The sequence below is a fragment of the Dunckerocampus dactyliophorus genome, chromosome 9 (assembly GCF_027744805.1).
Source record: "Dunckerocampus dactyliophorus isolate RoL2022-P2 chromosome 9, RoL_Ddac_1.1, whole genome shotgun sequence".
Taxonomy (NCBI): domain Eukaryota; kingdom Metazoa; phylum Chordata; class Actinopteri; order Syngnathiformes; family Syngnathidae; genus Dunckerocampus; species Dunckerocampus dactyliophorus.
The window spans coordinates 5757501-5779181 of NC_072827.1; the positions used below are offsets into that span (position 1 = coordinate 5757501).

The window sequence follows — 21681 nt, forward strand, 5'->3', positions numbered from 1 at the left end:
CCGTGATGTCGTCATGGAGGAGTGGAAGAGGATTCCAGTGGCAACCTGTGAAGCTCTGGTGAACTCCATGCCCAAGAGGGTTAAGGCAGTGCTGGAAAATAATGGTGGCCACACAAAATATTGACACTTTTGGCCCAATTTGGACATTTTCACTTGGGGTGTATTCACTTTTGTTGCCTGCAGTTTAGACATTAAGGTCTGTGTATTGTGTTATTTTGTTCGTAAGTTGGGGACCTAGTGTACACATATATACACACACACATACATATACATATATATACACACACACACACACACACATATATATATATATATATATATATATATATATATATATATATATATATATATATATATATATATATATATATATATATATATATATATATATATACACATACATATACATACATATATACACATACATACATATACATACATATATATACATACATACATACATACACATACATATACTTATATACATACACATACATATACATATATATGTATATACATATATACATATATATGTATATACATATATATATACATATATATGTATATACATATATATATACATATATATGTATATACATATATATACATATATACATATACATATATATACATATATGCATATACATATATATACATATATACATATACATACTGTATATACACACACATACATATATATATATACACACACACACATATATATACTGTATATGTATGTGTATGTATATATATATATGTATATATATATATACACATACATATACAGTATATATGTATATATATATATATATATATGTATATGTGTATATATGTATATATATATATACATATATATATATATATATATATATATATATATATATGTATGTATGTACAGTATGTCACAAAAGTGAGTACACCCTTCACATTTCTGCAAATATTTTATTATATCTTTTCATGGGACACCACTGAAGAAATGAAACTTTGCTACAATGTAAAGTAGTCAGTGTACAGCTTGTATAACAGTGTAAATTTACTGTTCCCTTCAAAATAACTCAATACACAGACCTTAATGTCTAAACTGCAGGCAACAAAAGTGAATACACCCCAAGTGAAAATGTCCAAACGGGGCCAAAAGTGTCAGTATTTTGTGTGGCCACCATTATTTTCCAGCACTGCCTTAACCCTCTTGGGCATGGAGTTCACCAGAGCCTCACAGGTTGCCACTGGAATCCTCTTCCACTCCTCCATGACGACATCACGGAGCTGGTGGATGTTAGAGACCTTGTGCTCCTTCACCTTCAGTTTGAGGATGCCCCACAGATGCTCAATAGGATTTAGGTCCGGAGACATGCTTGGCCAGTCCATCACATTCACCCTTAACTTCTTTAGCAAAGCAGTGGTTGTCTTGGAGGTGTGTTTGGGGTCGTTGTCATGTTGGAATACTGCCCTGCGGCCCAGTTTCCGAAGGGAGGGGATCAAGCTCTGCTTCAGGACAGTACATGTTGGCATTCATGGTTCCCTCAATGAACTGTAGCTCCCCAGTGTCGGCAGCACTCATGCAGCCCCAGACCATGACACTCACACCACCATGTTTGACTGTAGGTAAAACACAGTCGTCTTTGTACTCCTCACCTGGTTTCCGCCACACACGCTTGACACCATCTGAACCAAATAAGTTTATCTTGGTCTCATCAGACCACAGGACATGGTTCCAGTAATCCATGTCTTTAGTCTGCTTATCTTCAGCAAACAGTTTGCGGGCTTTCTTATGCATCATCTTTAGAAGAGGCTTCTTTCTGGGATGACAGCCATGCAGACCAATTTGATGCAGAGTGCGACGTATGGTCTGAGCACTGACAGGTTGACCACCCATCCCTTCAACCTCTGCAGCAATGCTGGCAGCACTCAGGCGTCTATTTTCCAAAGACAACCTCTGGATATGACGCTGGGCACGTGCACTCAACTTCTTTGGTCGACCATGGCGAGGCCTGTTCTGAGTGGAACCTGTGATGTTAAACCGCTGTATGGTCTTGGCCACCGTGCTGCTGCTCAGTTTCAGAGTGTTGGCAATCTTCTTATAGCCTAAGCCATCTTGGTGTAGCGCAACAATTCTTTTTTTCAGATCCTCAGAGAGTTCTTTGCCATGAGGTGCCATGTTAAACTTCCAGTGACCAGTGTGAGAGTGATAAAACCAAATTTAACACACCTGCTCCCCATTCACACCTGAGACCTTGTAACACTAATGGGTCACATGACACTGGGGAAAGAAAATGGCTAATTGGGCCCAATTTGGACATTTTCACTTAGGGGTGTATTCACTTTTGTTGCCTGCAGTTTAGACATTAAGCTCTGTGTATTGAGTTATTTTGAGGGGACAGTAAATTTACACTGTTATACAAGCTGTACACTGACTACTTTACATTGTAGCAAAGTTTCATTTCTCCAGTGGTGTCCCATGAAAAGATATAATAAAATATTTGCAGAAATGTGAGGGGTGTACTCACTTTTGTGTATATGTGTCTATATATATATGTGTGAGTGTGTATATGTATTAGGGATGTCTCGATCCACATTTTTTGGCTTTTAATAGTCTTTCCAATCCGATCAGGTACTTTTGTTACAAACATGAATTTGTGGAATTGAATATGGTTATGAAAATAGCTCTTCAAAGCATTAAAAATAATGCAACCAAAGTACTGCTGAATGTACTTTTTTCTTCCACAGCATGACCAACAATATTGTTTGGCTTTTGTAACAAACCTCTGTGAGTCAGGTCCCTAATCCAGTAAAAGACCATCCAATAAAAGAGAAAATGTGAAAAAATGAGCGCGCAAAATACTTTTAGGGTAGGACTAATCATTTGACGTGGTTATAGATCCATTTGTGGTGTGATTTAGGATATATGACATTTTTTGTAACAAATTCTCTTAGGGCCCTATGAAATCTGTTTTATTTTTTCTCCAATTCTTTTTTTTTTTCCATTTTAATTTTTTAGAATTCATTTTTTTAATGTTTTCCATATATTTTACCAGCATAGTGTGTGACAACATGCGCTCTTATTTTGAAGCCCGGAATGTGTTGTGTGCGTTGGGAATGGCAGTTGACGGTTGATACGCACCGGGTCAAAGAATAAACGTGCCTCTTGTCTTTTTTTCCCCACTCAGAACCTGCACGTCGTCAGTGGGCATTGTGAAATGGTCCTTACGCTAAAGTGGTAATACACAACACGGTGAAAATACTGTCTACTCATCCAGTCTGAGTCACGCACCCACACAGCTGCACAAGCTAAACTAAGCGAACCCCGCTAGCTTCCAATCATGCTTCGTAACAGAGGAGTTTCCAATGTTTTTCGCCGCCGTTTCGACATTTTTAGTAGGGTTTGTGCTGTCCCTATTATAAGAGCGGCACTTCCCGTGCGAGCTCCCCGCACCGTGACACAGCAGGCCGGGCACAGTGAGGGAGAACTATGGAGCCGAGTCGGCTGCAATGAATGTATGGGAAACAAAGGTGTCCAACTTGGCATATTTCAAAAATGCCCATGCAAGGTTTCCGGTAATGAAACACAGTAAAAGGATGTTTAATAATAGCAAACTCATTTTTGCTCGAGAGTGTTCCATTTTCAGTGGCGGAGCTACAGGGTGGCCACCCTGGTCACTCTCCAGCTACCCCACTGGCCATCTAGACAATTCAGGTATCAACATACTGCCACCCCATGTGAGTAATAGTCTCAACTTGGCCACCCTGGTGAAAAATATTTGGCTTCCGCCACTGTCCATTTGTTTCAATACACTCATACTTGGGTTTGTTTTTTTTGTCTCCCCAGCTTGAAGCTGCGCAAAGTTCTACCACACCTTTAGTGCCTCCTATACGCGTTACTCCTTTTGAACAGCAGGGACCAGCGTCGAGAAAGGACACCCCTGGCCTCGATGCTGCTAAAGTGGGCATGAGAGGGCAAACAAATGCAAGCAAAAGCCATAAGGTGGCAAACGCTGCTACAAAGGCCAGCCCAGCGCTAAACTGCCACATGAAATCTTCCGCTGCAGACAATCCGCTGCAAGTGGTTGGCATTTCTCCGCCATTTATGAGCAGTAAGCCTCTGGATGCGAGCAACAAATACCCACAAAGTACGCCGGACAGAACTGGAAATGTATGCGAGGGACTTGGTTCTACCACCACCACATCCCACGACAGTCATGTGCCAAACGTCCACAGTGTTGATGCTGCACTCAACAAGGAGCAGACGGGACTGCCAGGTAATCACAACCCCTCGTAGATGAAGACGTGTTTTCAATAACTTTCCCGTCCCACAGGCGCCTTGATGGGCTCTGTCACCACCAAGATCTCCGCCATCCACCTCACCAAGCAGCGTCAAGGCGCCGCTTCGCCGTGGTCATCCTCCAGTCCCTCATCGAGACAGTCTGAGGATGCAGGGTAAGATTTGTTGTTCTTGTTGCTGTCATTTGGTGGAAATGACTTTGTTCAACCTCCTCGTTGGCCCTTGATGTGGAATCCTGTTGGCTTTGGTGGCAGGATGCGTACTGAAACTCTGTATGGAGATGTCACTGGGACCGACATCAGTGGTTGTAACCAGACCGGAAAACAAACTAGCGAACGCTGCCTCCTGTCTGTGCTAAATTAGAATAGAATAGAAAAGAATAAGCTTTATTTTCATTGCATTGCATTTCATTTAATTGCTAACCCTTCCTGATTTGTTCCTTTTTTTTGCATGTTTGTGACACTTAAATGTTTCAGATCATCAAACAAATGTAAATATTTGTTAATGACAACACAACTGAACACTATGCAGTTTTTAAATGAAACTTTTATTATTTACTCATTCAATCCCAGCTATTTCTCAAAATTCACTTCACTGCCGGCCATTATAGAGGATTTTGACTGATCTTTGAAGGCACATAGAATATTGTGTTCGATGGCTATATAAAGATATAACCTAACAAAAGAAAGATTAGACTCCCGTCTTTCATCTGAAAAAAAGTTTGTTTCGAACTTTTTGCATTCTTTAGTAATCAGCAGTAGAACATAGGTCAGTTTCAAATATCAGTACTGTGCTGCATACTGTGCTAGCATGTTAGCACACGCTGTTGCTGTTATCGCATGGGCTCTATCTGGCAGCAGATGGAGTGGAGTTTGGAATGCATTGCTTGTATTGGAGTGCTCATATGGAAGATGCAGGTCCACAAAACCCAATCCTTGTTTTTTTACATTTTGTTTGCAGCTGTGTATCAATGATGAACTTCTGCTAAATATATAAAATACCGACCTTAAATATGTAAAATACAGTGTAATGATGATGATAAGAAAATAATTAAAGTACAGAGGTATAAAAGTATCTGAAAAAGTGTAAAGTGGCATTGCACATGAGGTGATATTGCACAAGTATTGTAATTGCACAAGTATTGTATCTCCCCTGGGCTGGTCAAACCTGTTTAAAAAAATTGTTAAACTGGTTTGGCTTCCTCACATCCCCCTCAATGTAGGCACCTCTCTTTGAGCTACAGCCCGTCATGGTCCTCATTCCCTGTCACACCTCCTTCATGTCTTTGTTCTGCATCCTCACTTCTAGTTTTATTCTGTACTTCTCCTTTGCTGAACTCTGTTTCCTCTGTACCTGCTTAAATGCTTGTGTGCCACTGTCTTTGAAGGTCTTCTTGTTCAGGATCAGACGGTCTTTGATGTCACTTTTTATCCAGGGCTTTAATTCAATGTTGGAAGTACCACCTTATGTTGTATATTTTTGATGTGAGATTTCCAGCTTATTTTTTCATCTACAAGTATTATGATCCCCAGAAATGTATTTTCGTTCCCTTTCTATGTCCACTCCATCTATTAGTATTTAGTCATATGTGTCCTTTCTGCTATTACCAAATAGCATTATTTTGGTTTTACTTAAGTTCAAGGGTAGTCTGTTTTTATCAAACCATCTTTTTAATATGGCCATTTCATCCGTGACATTTTTAATTAGCTCTTGTGTGCTTTCCCTGGAACAAACGGCAGTAGTATCATCTGCAAGTACTGTATTTCACAACCATAAAGCGCACCGTATTAAATTGCGCAGTCTCAGTTACAGGTGCTATTTTTGTATTTAACACATACACAAGGCGCATCGTATTATTGGGCGCAGGTATGGTCAAATATAGGTAGCATGCATGCATGCTAAAACATACCGTGTCAGTGAGGAAGCGATAGTGCTTAATTTCTTTAGACAGATTAAGAGCAGAACTCTCATTCAGCTTATCAAACCCACTTGAAATCAGGAAGGAACACAACAGTCAGTCATGGTGCACAACTAAAAACATCACACAGCAACTCAGAAACAAACAAGACCCGCTATTTTTGCAGAACAATAACTAACAACTATGTAGCTCAAACATGTAACTTTAAGAGCATTTGCACCAAAACAGTACCGCAAAGCACGCTGGGGAACAGGAAGTGTTCCCAGCGACGATACAATACGCTAGCATGCATGCTATTGTATGTTTCTAAAAAGCCTGCGGGAGCAAAACTGAGTTTGGTTGTACTTTATGGAAGTATTTAACAATGTACTCACATTATTTTTTTTATCAATCCTCATCCACAAATCCATCAATCCCAAATGAACAGCGGGGAAAGTTCTCCATCAAACACGCCAGGTTCCCTCTCGTCATTGTCACAGTCAGTCTCGTTGCCGTGCGGCGCCTCAGAAATGATGCTCGGGCAACAGTGCATCAGACACGTTAGCCCAAGCATCCACAATCTATTCACAAATTGTGGCGTAACTTGACCGGCGCTGCCTCCCAGTCTGAGTGAAGCTGTTTTCGCCATCTGTCATCCATCGCTCCCACGCCGCTCGCAACTTCACTTTAACCGCCATGTTTACACCGATGTCCAGCGGTTATAGTTCCTTCGTCAAGCATCCTGGAATGATGGCAAGCTCTGAGTTAGTAATCTTAGTAAATTTCCCCGCTGTGGGATCAATAAAGTACATACAACGAGTTCATTTGCTGCACTTGGTTTTTCACAGCGGCTGTGAGATGGGCGCGCATGGAGTCAGATACACAAGGACGGTGACGCGTGTGAAAAAAACATCCGGTCTCTTTCCGTACATGTCACTCAGCCACTCAGCCATATTCTCCTCGTCCTTCCAGCCCCTTTGATCGTTCCGGCTGGAAACTTTTCATTAGGCAGCGTCTTCCTCTTAAAAATCACCACAGGTGTCAGTTTCTGTCTGTTACCATGGCAACCAAGCACAACAGTAAAAGCCGACTTCTCGTGCCCCGTTGTGTATCGCTACCGTGCTGGTCCCCTTCTCTACAGTGTGCTTCACTGGGATGTGGAAAGTGAGCGGCACGTCGTCCATGTTGGTGATGTAGTTAGGCTGGATGTGTTTGTCTGCAATGTTTTTACTGCATTGGAGTGGAAGATGGCCAGCTTTCCTTGTAATCCGCTGGATATTGCTGCGCCACCGTAGTCCTTGCCAGGATGGATAGATGGCACCATTTCATAAAATATTTCCATATATCTACTGGGGGCGTGCCTTTAGCGTCCTCTTTCACGTCGGCATGCTGTCCTCAGTCATGTCCACCTTTCCTGTATATAAGCAGTGTGTCGGCAGGCGACGCTCCCAGTCAGTCAAGCGGAGTGCTCATAAAAGTCACACAGCAACACTTACAGATTTTGGAACTCGCTACACACATAAGGCGCGCCGCATTATAAGGCGCCCCGTCCATTTTGGACAAAATTTAAGACTTTTAAGCGTGCCTTATGGACATGAAAATACGGTCATAACAACTTTAAGTCTTTCATCACTTTACAGATGTCATTGATATACAAGTATAAGTTGAACAGTTTTGGTCCCAATATTGACCCCTGGGGTACTCCACATGCAATACTTAAACTTGCAGACGTGTATTCTCCTATCTTTACATATTGCTGCCTGTTAGCTAGGTAGCTTTTAACCCAATTCAAACTTAATCCTCTGATTCCGTATCTTTTCTAATTTTGTTGTTAGCTGACGCTATACTCAATGTTTGAAAGGTGTTTTTAGCCTCTACTTGGTCTGGTGATTTTAGGATATAGACTGATATTATACATTGTATCTATGAATATTGTATTTATTTCCTTGTACTTATGTGAATTTAAATGACTATTCTCTTCAACTTGCATGTCAGAAAATTCCATACAAAATAAAAAGGCATTGTTTTTCGACAAAATTTGTACGTTTGCCATTTTTTTAAGTACCAGGCACTGTGGCCGAAGTATCGATTTGGCACCAGTATGAAACATGTGAACGATACCCAACCCTACTTTGGAGTGGTAAGAGTCTTACTGTTATTGGTGCGTCTGATTCCAGCCCCGAGTGTGTCATGCAAGTGGACGGTGGCGAGGAGGAGCTGCCTGACGAGCAGGAGAACGTCTGCAGCGATGATGGTAAAGACTTCCACGGACAAACACGCAAGCCAGGTGCTGGCTGGCTCCTGACTCATTTTGTGTTTGATTCTTTTCAGATTGTTCCGAGTCATCCTCGATCAACAGCACCTTCCCCACCGTGCGCATCTCTGGGTGAGGACAGTCTCTTATTAATAAGCACACACACAAAAAATAACTCTGCTCTTTAGAAATATTTATCAGTACTACAGTAATCCCTTGTTTATGGAGGTTAATTGATTCCAGGCTCACCAAGTCGGGTTCCTTATTTGTAAATGGAGTATTTTGGTAATTACAGCATAAAAAAACCTTTTTACCACCTTCAAAATACGCTTTTTAACATTAATAGAGCCCTCTAAACATGAAATAACACCCCTATAGTCACATTTACACTCCCCAATATTCCCCAATTACCCAATATTGTAGACATAATAAGAGAAAATAAGACTTAAGACAAAAATTATACTCGCCTCCAAAAAGCTCCAACAAGGTTTTCTGGTTTTCTATCCATGCTGTGAGCATGTAGTAACAGGTACTTTCATAATAACATGTAATACTTGTACTTGCAGTATTTTGGGAGCTTCCTTCCTAGTGAAAAGGAAGGCTACACCTAGCGTCAAAAACAAAAACACAGCAGCAGTGGCGACTGCTCCAAAACGTAGCGTTACTCTTCCCAAACCGCTCTAAATACGCTCTCCGAAAAACTCTCTCTTTATTTTCTATTGGGCGTTCCCTAGTTACAGGAGAATTCAGCTTCTCAAGGAAGGGGCCTACTACAGCTGGACTGTGTGTCTTTGTTTGGCTATGTGTGTGTGTGTGTGTGTGTGTTGTTATCATGCATGTGTTTAAATCACTTTTCTAACATCACAGGATAAGACCAGGAGCAGAAGTGTAGCTTGGTTTTGAGCAACTCAAAACTCCTTCATGTCTCTGAGTCACACAAGACTGGTCTTTTGTTCTTCTCACGGGGCCTGCTTGCTCCTTTCTGTGCACAAGGGTACAGTAATACAACAAGCAATAGTATTTCTACAAAAATGGTGATAACTTATATACACGTATATACATTTCTCTAACAATATTTTAGGAGCACAAGCAGAAAATGTAGAAGCATAAAGTAAATATTTACATTTCCTCTCATTTTCACTTTATTACTGATAAATACTCAAACAATAAATGACAACTGTCTTCTCTGTCCACCCTGTTTTCGTCCCTAGCTTCTGGAAGGCCTCATTGGTGGCATCATATACAAGTACATTAGAATTCCAATACCCGCCTCCTTTCCCTCTGCTTTGGTATTTGACTCCTTTCTTCCTCTTGAGGAGTTGATGTGGGTTGGAAAACTGGTCGCTCTTTTGCACGATATTGTCAACTACGTACTGGCCTGAAGTGTGGAGCAGAAGTATTCTGCCGCTTATCTGAGGTTGGGTCGTGGGGCCAGCAGCCTAAGCAGGGAAGCCCAGACTTCCCTCTCCCTGGCGACTTTGTCCAGCTCCTCCCAGCAGATCCCAAGGCATTCCCAGGCCAGTTGAGAGACATAGTCTCTCCAATGTGTCCTCAGTCTTCTCTGTGGCCTTTTACTGGTTGGGCGTGCCCTGAACACCTTCTCAGGAGGCATCCTGACCAGATGCCCAAGCCTCATCTGGCTCCTCTCAATGCGGAGGAGCAGCGGTTCTACTCAGTTTCTCCCGGATGACAGTGCTTCTCCCCTTGTCTCTATGGGAGAGCCCAGCCACCCTTTCGCCTGCTTGTACCCGCTATCTCGTCCTTTTGGTCACTACCCAAAGCTCATGACCGCAGGTGAAGGTAGGAATGTAGATGGACCGGTAAATTGAGAGCTTTGCCTTTCGGCTCAGCTCCCTCTTCACCACAACAGGCCGATGCAGAGTTCGCATCACTGCAGACGCCGCACCAATCCGCCTGTCAATCTCACGTTCCATCCTTCCCACACTCGTGGGCCCAAGACCCCTGCACTTGGGCAGGATCTTATCCCTGACCCGGAGATGGCACTCCACCCTTTTCGGGGCGAGAACCAGGGACTCGGACGTGGAGGTGCCGATTCTCTTACCGGCCGCTTCACACTTAGCTGCGAACCGATCCAGTGAGAGTTGAAGGTCGTGGCTTGATGAAGCCAGCAGGACCACATCATCTGCAAAAAGCAGAGACCCAATCCTGCAGCCACCAAGCCGGAACCCCTCAACGCCCTGGCTGCGCCTAGAAATTCTGTCCATAAAAGTAATGAACAGAATCGGTGACAAAGGTCTTGACACCGGTCGTACAGGGAACGAACCGCCTGAATTAGATGGTCTGGTACCCCATACTCCCAGAGTGCACCCCACAGAATTCCTCAAAGAACAGGGTCGAATAATAGTACAGTCAATCATATATCATTCAATAATAATAAAGTAAAATGGGCAAATTACCTGGTAGGGTTGCCAACTTCTTTAGGGACACTTTGGTATCAGGCCGACCAACCTGACTGTTATTTTTTTGCCTTTAATTGTGTGAAACAAATGTACTATTTAACACAAACCTGAATTTAATTTGATGCCTGTTTTAGACTAATACTAATACATAGGAAGTTAATTGTTCAATAATATATTTATATTTTTATTTATATTTTGTAGTTACAATTTAAATATCTTTCTGATATAAATCTGTCCTGCTAAATATAAATCGCATAAATGGAGTTTGCTGGTTTATGATTTTGCAGGTGTGTCCAACTTCCAGCATAAAGCATAAAGGTACTTTGACAAAAAGAAAGTAGAGGTGAGCTATTTGTTTTATGTGACTGCTACTTTATTTACAAAGCACCTCTCAACACAGTGTGCTCATTGTCTTTATGCTATTCTGAGGTCATTTGTCATTAGATACAGGCCTCATGTCTGAGCTGAACCGTGATACGTGGTCATGTTGAACAACTCGGACAAGACATCATTATTATCATGGCGACAAGAGGGCAAGGTTGTTAAGTGACACTTTATAAAAAGAAGTTAGCACATACCCCATGAACATGACAGTCATCCTAGCCTCTCTGTGGGACAAAAACGAGCTTGTTTGACACAGTGACAAAATGTCACTGTAGTAAAAAATAAAAAAAACAACAAAAAAAGTCACATTTGGAGTCTAGACCAAAGACTACGCGGATAACTCAAGCTAGCTAGCTGCCACCAGAGAGACAGTGGAGTCAGGCAAAATGATGGTAGTAGGCCTGTCAGTTTTGCTAGATGATAAGGGTGCTACAAATTATTGACAATACATGATATTATTGTCAACATTATTTTGAGACCATTTTGTTCTTGAATGTAATAATATATTGCGTAATAATGCGAGCACACTGCATCAAAAGCAATAAACTTTCTCAAGGTTTTTTTTAACATTACAGTTGGAATAAATTAAAAAAGATGAACATCACACATTTAAAAAAAAATAAAATAAAATAAAATGAACTCTCTGACTCTTTTAGCAAAAAATCATAAAATCAATAAAAAATAGACGCTGTCTCTGAGGGGAAAAAAGCACTCTCATAATAAATAAAATGCACTGTCAAGTCTCTGTTGGGTATTATTCCTCGACTCATTCACTCCCAGCCATTTTTCAAAACACATCCCCTCCAGTAGCGGCCATTTTAGACCATTTTGGCTGATCTTTCAAGGCACACATAATATTGTGTTCTACGGCTGTATAAACATGGAACCTATCAAAAGAAAGATCAGACTCCTGTCTTTCCTCAGAAATAAAAAGTTGGTTACTACCTTTTTCCAATCCTTAGTAATCAGCAGTAGAACATAGGTCAGTTTCAGGAAAATATCAGTTCCCAACTACATAAGTGAGAAATGCAGCTTTTTGTGAAAAGATACATTTCAAGCATACCGTAACTTTCACTTTGACACAACACCAACATAAACAACACAAAAGGGGTTGTTTTACATCAAAATAACAACTGACGAACATAAAACGATGAACTATTTATAATTTTCACATATGGAACTACCGTATTTTCACGACCACAAAGCGCACCGTACTAAAAGGCGCAGTCTGAGTTGGAGGTGCTATTTTTAGGTTTTACACATACACAAAGCGCACCGTACTATTGGGCGCAGGTATGCACGTTAACACATACAGACTTGACTAACCAACTTGAAATCAGGATGGTCATCACTCAACACAACAGTCTAAGTCATGGTGCACAGCTAAAAAACATCACACAGCAACGCAAACACAGTCAAGACATTACCTTTATTTTTGCAGAACAATAACTAACAACTATTTGGTACATGTAGTCTAAATATGTAACTTTAAGAGCATTTGCACCAAAACACTACTGCAAAGCACGCTGGGGAACAGGAAGTGCTCCCAGCGACGCACCAAAACACTACCGCAAAGCACGCTGGGGAACAGGAAGTGCTCCCAGCGATGCACCAAAACACTACCGCAAAGCACGCTGGGGAACAGGAAGTGCTCCCAGCGACGCACCAAAACACTACCGCAAAGCACGCTGGGGAACAGGAAGTGCTCCCAGCGATGCTACAATACGCTAGCATGCATGCTATTGTATGTTTAGAAAAAAGGCAGCAGGAGCAAAACTGAGTGCGATGGTACTTTATTGAAAATATATTATGTAACAGTGCTCACATTTTATCAAGCGTCATCGACAAAGCCATCAAAGTCCTCATCTTCTGTGTCCGAAATGAACAACTGAGCAAGTTCTTCATCGAACACACCAGGCTCCCTCTCGTCATTATCAGAGTCTGTCTCGTTCCCGTGCGGCTCCTCTGAAAGAATGCCAGCTTTCACGAAAGCTCGAACGACAGTGCAAGCAGACACGTTAGCCCAAGCATCCACAATCCATTCACAAATTGTGGCGTAACTCGCACGGCGCTGTCTCCCAGTCTTTGTGAAGCTATGCTCGCCTTCTGTCATCCAACGCTCCCACGCCGCTCGCAACTTGACTTTAAAAGCCCTGTTGACGCCGATGTCCAGCGGTTGCAGCTCCTTTGTCAAGCCTCCCGGAATGATGGCAAGCTCAGCGTTCATATGGTGCTCTTGCCTTTTCACAGCGGCTGTTAGGTGGGCGCGCATGGAGTCACAAATCAATAAGGACGGTGACGTATGGAAAAAAACACCCGGTCTCTTTATGTACACGTCACTCAGCCACTCTTTCATTTTCTCCTCGTCCATCCAGCCCTTCTGATTAGCCTTCAAGACAACTCCCGCTGGAAACTTTTCCTTCGGCAGCGTCTTCCTTTTAAAAATAACCATTGGTGGAAGTTTCTGACCATCACCATGGCAACCAAGCACAACCGTGAACGCCGACTTCTCGTGCCCCGTTGTGCGTATAGCTACCGTGCTGGTTCCCTTCCTCTCAACAGTGTGGTTCACCGGGATGTTAAACGTGAGCGGCACCTCGTCCATATTGGTGATGTGGTTGGGCTGGATTTTTTTGTTGGCGATCTTTTTACAGCAAAAGGAGCGGAAGTTGGCCACCTTTTCCTTATAATCCACCGGCAGTTGCTGTGCCACGGTAGACCTTGTCCGGATGGATAGATGGCGCCGTTTCATGAAACGAAAGCACCAAGACGGACCTCCTTGAAAATGCTCTATTTTCATTTCTTACGCAAGCTTTGCTGCCCTCAGTCGAATGGTGACTGTAGACACGCTTCTCCCAGCTACTCTTTGAACGTGGATCCATTGCTCCAGCTGGTCTTCCAACTCCGGCCACCTCGCCTTGTTTCCGCGGAAACTTAGCGTCATCTTCTTCACTTGGCGAAGCTCATTTTCCTGCTTCCTCCATTTGCGAACCATGGATTCGTTCACCTTGAATTCTCTCGCAGCTGCTCTATTTCCGTGTTCCTCGGCGTAACTGATAGCTTTCAGTTTAAATTGTGCTTCATAAGCATGTCTCTTTGCAGGTGCCATTTTCGTTTGTTCTTCGCCAAACCAATGTTGTTTTGCACAGTGCACATACGGGCACTATATACTACCTACTGGGGGCGTGTCTTTAGCGTCCTCTTTCACGCCCCACCCTTCCCCCTCCTGTCCTCTTGTCCTCTATTACGTCCGCATTTTCTTTGCTGTCCTCAATCACGTCCGCCTTTGCTCTATATAAGCAGCATTCCGGCAGGCAATGCTGCCAGTCAATCAAGAGGAGCGCTCATGAAAGTCCCACGTGAACACCTGCCTGTCCAAAATTTTGGAACTCGGGGCACACATAAGGCGCTTCGCATTATAAGGCGCCCCGCCCATTTTGGACAAAATTTAAGACTTTTAAGTGCGCCTTATAGTCGTGAAAATACGGTAAACTGTGTGTGTGCACGCGCGTGCATGCGTTAGTTTTCCTACAATGGCGTAACCCTCTGCGTGCTGCACTCCTCCAGATTCTTCCTCTTCCACATCATCCTTGCTGTTGAGTGTAAATACATGTAAAAGATCCATGCCGGGCTCTTATCACATGCACGTCTGCCACTTGTGGCTGTTTTTATGGCTTAAAACTGCTATGGCAGTGATTTTTTTTTTTTTTGTCTGCAGTTGCGTCATCACCTCTTTTTGACTCTCGCACAAAAAAAGTCAAAGACGTATAATTACGTATAAATATAAATACGTCTTTGGGAGCGAATGAGTTAACAGAAAGGCTTAACAAATAGAAAACAACATTTTCCGCCGTTTTCTTTATATTTGCTTTGCTGAAGTTTTGGCAATTTTTTGTAATCACTGAATATTGACCACAAAACCAGGTTTTCTGATTTATTATCGAAGCTTCGAGTCACCACTGACAGAGGGCAGTCTCTCCAAAGGCGCTGTCTGTCGAGAAGTGCAAGGAACAAAGACACAAACAGGCATTTCCTGTATATCCGTGTGGGAAGACACAGGAGTGAGGAACTTTTCCCTTTTTTCTTCAAAAGAAGCCAGCCTTGCGATAGCGTGGACAACCCGGCTGGAACTCATCAAGCTACGTGCGATAAGGATGAAACAACTGTCAGTAAATAATTGCCTCAAAATAGAGTAAAAGTTCATCCAGTGGATAGATGGAGTTTGTCAATACACCAACCCAACGTCCCAGCAAGTGTTGATTATCGGGATGAAGGCTCTGGTGCACTTCGAGCGGCAGTTGTTTTTTTTTCCTAGTTGGGAAAACTGGACAGGATGGCGTTTGAGGTGCGCATGCAAGTTGTTTGTATTCCCTTTATTCATCGTCACTGCTTTCCAACAAATGCGACATATCTGCTCGTCGGTGTTATGTGCACTCACCTTGTTCATTCTGTTCCATCCATCCATCCATTATCCTTTGCTTATCCGGGTCCGTGTCGCGGAGGCAGCAGTCTCAGTAGGGAAGCCAAGACGTCCCGGTCCCCGGCCACCTCCTCCAGCTCCACTGGGAGGAAATCAAGGCGTCCCCAGGACAGCTGTGAGAGACAATCCCTCCAGCGCGTCTGCCCCGGGGCCTTCTTCCCTGGAACACCTCATGCCCGGAACACCTCACCAGGGAGGCATCCGGACTAGATGCCAGAGCCACCTCAACTGGCTCCTCTTGATGTGAAGGAGCAGCGGCTCTCCTCTGAACTCCTCCCGGATGACCGAGCTCCTCACCCTATCTCTTCGGGCGAACTCGTCACCTCCCTTGAGGCGCAATGGCACGGGGTTAGATCTCACCCTGTTTGTCAGAACGTGTGATGGGAGAAGGATTTGTGATAAACACGTAGTCCTAACTACAAGATAAAAGGAGGCTGGAGGCCAGTCTGGATGTAATGATTCCACTGTCTAGACTTTGAAAGAGTTTTGGTCCATATGGCCCAGCCCTAGCACTAACAAACCGTAGACCTTTTTCTCCACCTACCCAGAATCAAGTAGAAAAGATGCCCCAGACCAGCCGGACCAGATGGAGTAAGTCACCATGATATTGATTGTAATATAGGAGCACATAGCAGCCTTCTTAGACTGCAAGGTAATTATAGGAGAGGACAGACAGCTACTTACAGAGGTCTTTAGAAAGGCCACACACACTGACCAATATCTGCTTTTTGAATCAAACCATCCACTACAACATAAACTAGGGGTTATTAGGACCCTCCAACATAGAGCAGAGCAAATACCAACTAGTGCTGAGGGAAGGAAAAAGGAGACACAACATGTCCATATAGCGCTCTCAACCTGTGGGTACCCGCGGTGGGCTTTTAACAAATGTCAAAAGAAGAGAATAGGGAAAGAAACCCAAAAGCCCACAGAAGCAAAAAGGAGAGGAGTGGTAGTCCCTTATGTAGCGGGGGTCTCCGAAAAACTCCAGAGGATCTTATGGCAACACAACATTCCTACCTATTTCAAACCAGTAAATACCCAGAGACAAAAATGAGTGCATCCTAAAGACAAGGCTCCAAACCAAAAACAGAGCAATGTGGTCTATTCCATCCACTGTAAAGATGAGGAATGCAAAGAGCACTACATTGGGGAAACTAAGCAAATGTTCCAAAAAAGGCTTTATCAACATCGCAGGGACAATTCTAGTGGTCCTCAATCAGCAGTACATCTACACCTTAAAGCAACCAATCACTCTTTTCAGGACAGCGATGTAAAGATTTTGGCCAAAGAAAACAGATGGTTTGAAAGAGGAGTAAAGGAAGCTATTTTTGTCAAACAACAGAACCCATCATTGAATCGCAATGGTGGTTTGAGGTTTAATTTGGACCCTGTGTTCAGCAGGTTACTGAGACCAAAACCCACAGCTCTTAGTCTTGCAAATGAGGTGAAGCCAGGGCCGAGCCAGAACAATAGATGCTCACGAGCCAGTATCAGAGTCGTTCATACCCAACTCAGGGAGCGACACTTCCCTTTTATCGGAGGTATTAATAGCAGGGGAGGATTATACCACTTCTCCGCCCAGGCTTAGTGTAAAGAACCAATAGGAGGCACACAAATTCCGCCCACTCTTACTGTATTTATGGCCTAGGCTACCAGCACTTGTTAGTTGGCTGACGAAGCTCTTCGGATGAGGAGTGAAACGTCCGACACCTTCTTCACAGAAGTACAGATGACGTCTCAAAAAGCCTTTCCCTCGATGGACAACTCCTGTACAAGTGAGAGCTTACACAGACGCATAGTAGCACATAGCACATGATATCGCAACTCGCTCCATCTGGCCGTGTAGAAACAAAACACGGAATGTGTGCTAATACTCAACACATCACATGATTGTCTATTCTTACTTGTTCATGTGCTTGTTCTTGTTTCCTACTTGCATTGTTTTGAACAGCACATCACGTCACTATGCCAGAAAAAGTAATTCTTTGTGATAGCTGCTGCGATAACAGTGTTGCTGTAGCCTGGTTTATATACGGGTCGCTTATGTAAATATTGTTGGTGTTTTTTGGAGGGATTTTTAGGGATCAAAATAGGTGTGTCCTGTTACGTGCATTGTTAGCGTCCACATGTGAGCTGTTATTCTCTCTTTTAATTGCACGGAAAAGACAGAGACGTGCGGTCATGTCTCACATAAGGATTGTGGATGATGGGCAACATTCTGTGCGGGACGTCCTGTCGTTGTGAGAGTAATATAAGTTTTGCACTCTGCAAAACATGCCACAAAAAATGTATTACCGAGGTGGCGCCTTAATAAGCTTTTTTGGGGGGCAGGCACTTGGCAGGGTGTCGTGAGTTTGAGGCTCGCGCGGTGTGATCATCGGTCGGGCAGCGACGAATGTAGCCCAAATGCTGGACTCTCACCCGTGTGTGTGGGGGTCCAGCTGGAGCACCATCACACTTTTTCTCGCATCCAAAGTCTCCTTAAAGAAGGCGCCTGATCCTCTTAGGTTTCACCAGTGGTTTGAAAAAGTAAGCCAAATGTGTTTTTTCTAGATTTGATGGTTCCCCTTTCATATCATGTAGCCCAGGAGTCACCATGAGGCGGCCGCAAACCTGCTTTCCAATTAATAATGTGAGAAGACCAGAAAGAAATGCATTATGAAATGTGAGATGTGGATACCAGCATTTTGTTCATTTTCTGGCAAAACAAGCGTCTTGGCTTTGTTTGGCTTGAAATAAGCTGTGAAAATAAATGTTGCACAAATTATTAGCTCTTGGACATTTTCATTGTGTGAAAGTAGCTCTCACAAGAAACAACCTTGGTGACTCCCGGTATAGCCAGTCGTACATTTAAACATTTACACTTCGTGTATGTATTGGTATCGGGCGGTTTCACTCATGGATGATCGGTATCGGGAGCATCCCTAGTTTTCGTGCATTTCAGTAACATTCACAAGTGTTTGGGAAAACTCCAGGTTCCATATTTTTTAGGCAGCCCCGCTCACTGCAACGTGCGCCTCCTTTGTCAACGAATCACATAAACGCTCCTTCCTTTGGAACTTGCGCATGTTTGGGAGAATACGAATAAGGGAAACGTGTGTCACTCCAAGCGTATCGGAGAAAAAAAACGGGAGACTAGGCCCCTGTGTCATCCATTTTTCCGGCTGGGAGAAGTTAGGGCGCTGTCTATAAATCAGCACCTGCTCCTGGTGTCTAATTGGCCAGTCCCCGCCCCTCCAAATGACATAAAGCATACATCCCTCGGTCTGTGTTTCCATTCTCTGCGAGAGCATTGTTGTGCGAGACGGTCTGAAAAGCAGCAGAGCATGGTGGAAAGCTCTGCAGCATTGTGGACCACCTTGTTGTTAGCGCTGTGTGCACACCACATACTCGTGGCTGCTCCTCCCTTCAAGCGAGATGGATCCATGGCTATTGTCGCCCCCTCTCGATTGTATTTGCGGTCATGAATGTTACACACACACACACCGCCCTGGCCTGAAAGCGGTAGTTGATGCACGTGTAGAAAAGGTAAAGTAAGCTGACTTGTGAGCAGGGAGAGGAGAATATCGTCCGCTCATCCTTCATCTGTTTATTCTATTTCTCCTCCGATATGACCGTCATGTGAGTGTATTTGCTTTTACTTTCGATTGAACAAATTCGTCTAGCTCATGAAACGGCAACGTCGCGACTTCGGTCCGCGATATCAGAGTGATCCTTCTACATCAGGGGTGTCCAAGCTTTTCCCAGCGAGGCCACATGGCGAAAAATGAAAGGATGCAAGAAAAAAATTGCATCTCAGCTTTGTGATATTGATGAAAAAGCCTATTATTAAGATAAACTTCACACTTTTTTTCACCATTTTTGCTTTTGTTTTTTTTAAATTTATTGTCCAAATATTTAAACTCTCTTCTTAAATAATCTGTGTAAACTTTGTTCTTGTAATATTATTACGTTATTCTCATGATATTTTGACTTTATTCTCATTATAATACAAGCCCAATTTTCTACAAAAAAAAAAAAAAATTACAACTTTGTTTGGTTTGTTTCTGCTAATATTATGACGATTAAAAAAATTGTCATTTGTTTATATTTCAGCTCAAAGCTCCTAAAATGACGTTATTTTCTTTTAATATTAAAAGTTTACGACTGTTTTCTTGATTGTATACAGCTTTATTTCTCTTAATATTTCACTTTATTCTCAGGGCATATTTTTTTCCACTGCCCAATTTCCCCAAAAGGACAACTTTGTTTTGTTTTTTTCTGATAATATCACGATTATTGAAAGAATAATGTAATTTTTCCTTAATATTTCAGTTCTGTGCTACTAAAATGACATATTTTCTTTTAATATTAAGTTTATTCTCATAAAACCGACTATTTTCCCATTGGAATACAGCTTTTTTTTTTACTCTTAATATTTTGACCTTATCCCCATAATAATTTTTCTTTTTCGTCAACCAAATTTTCCAATAATTACAACTTTGTTTGGTTTATTTCTGATAATAGTACGACAATTTAAAAACGTATGTAATTTTTCTTGAATATTTCGGCTCTCTAACTTTTTCTGCAGTGTTTTAAAATAATGAGAGCATTTAAAACATGTCTTTTTTTCTTTGTTTTTTTAACTTTATGCAACTAAAATGACTATTTCTAATTTCTAAAATTACAACATTTTCTCGTTAACTTGCAACTTTTTTATCTTAATATTTTCACATCAGTCTTGTAAAATTACTGCAGATTTTTCCATTTCTGCTTTTTTTGTTTTTTTGTTTAGTTTTCTTGTTAAATTCCGTTTTTAGACTCGGCCGTGGGCCAATCAAAATGCAGCCTTGGGCTGCAAATGGCCCCTGGATCACACTTTGGACACCCCCTCTTCTAAATAATACATTGGAACCTGCTGTTAGTGTCATGAATCCGTTCCAGAAGGTCAAACCCAAACATAACCCGACTCGAACTGAAACGTAAAAAAATATTTTTCTCATAAGGAATAATATGGGGCCGCATGGTGGTCTAGTGGTTAGCATGTTGGCCACACAGTCACAGTCTGGAGATCAGGAAGACCTGTCTGGAGTTTGCATGTTCTCCCCGTGCGTGCGTGGGTTTCCTCCCACATTCCAAAAACATGCCTGTTTGGTTAATTGAAGACTCTAAATTGTCCATAGGTATGAATGTGAGTGCGAATGGTTGTTTGTCTATATGTGCCCTGCGATTGGCTGGCGACCAGTCCAGGGTGTACCCCGCCTGTCACCCGAAGTCAGCTGGGATAGGCTCCAGCATGCCCCCGTGACCCTAATGAGGAGAAGCAGCATAGAAAATTGATGGATGGATGGAATAATATGAATCCAATTAATCCATTCAGGACACACAAAAATGTTTCAAAACTCTTAATAGTTTGACAATTATAGTTTTACATGCCGAAAACAATAGGAAATGCACAAAAATGAGGAATGAAAGGGATGTAAAGGTGTGGCATAACGGAGTTACATTGCGCTAACTTGCTTTTATTTTGAAGACCAGTCTTTACCAGATACAGAAAATGATGTGCCAAGTTGGTCCGAGTGTTTCCGAAAGCCCTGCAAAGTTGCGGTTGTTCCAGTGCATTGTGAATAAAGATAGATGTGGAATAACACGTCTTGCCGTCTGCTCGAACCCACATACAGTGGTGTAAAGTGTTTGCTGCCTTCCTGATTTCTTATCCTTTTGCATGTTTGTCACACTTGCAAGAGCAGGTAGGGAGTACGTCAGCGCACGTCACTCGCACGGTTGTGCAAGGTGTAAATACGTGGGCCACACGCCATGCCTGGCAATGAACGGTTGTGTGTGTCGTACATTGCGCACATGGTCAGTGATTTGTACGTGCTGGCAAATGTAAGATCTCCATGCGATTTCCACGTGTCCTTACGCACTCACATGTAAATACACGCAAGTGCGATGGTGAGTTTTTCCGACCTTCTGAGGTTCTCC

General features: G+C 42.6%; 1 protein-coding gene across 1 annotated transcript in view; it reads left to right on the forward strand.

Moving 5' to 3' along the window:
- Positions 1–21681, forward strand: part of ttll4 (tubulin tyrosine ligase-like family, member 4) — a 55401-nt gene that overhangs the window by 9463 nt on the left and 24257 nt on the right. The window contains exons 4-7 of the mRNA XM_054786602.1: positions 3827–4256; positions 4314–4434; positions 8354–8430; positions 8508–8562. Coding sequence (XP_054642577.1) covers positions 3827–4256; positions 4314–4434; positions 8354–8430; positions 8508–8562 — 683 coding nt within the window. The remainder of the gene's footprint in view (positions 1–3826; positions 4257–4313; positions 4435–8353; positions 8431–8507; positions 8563–21681) is intronic.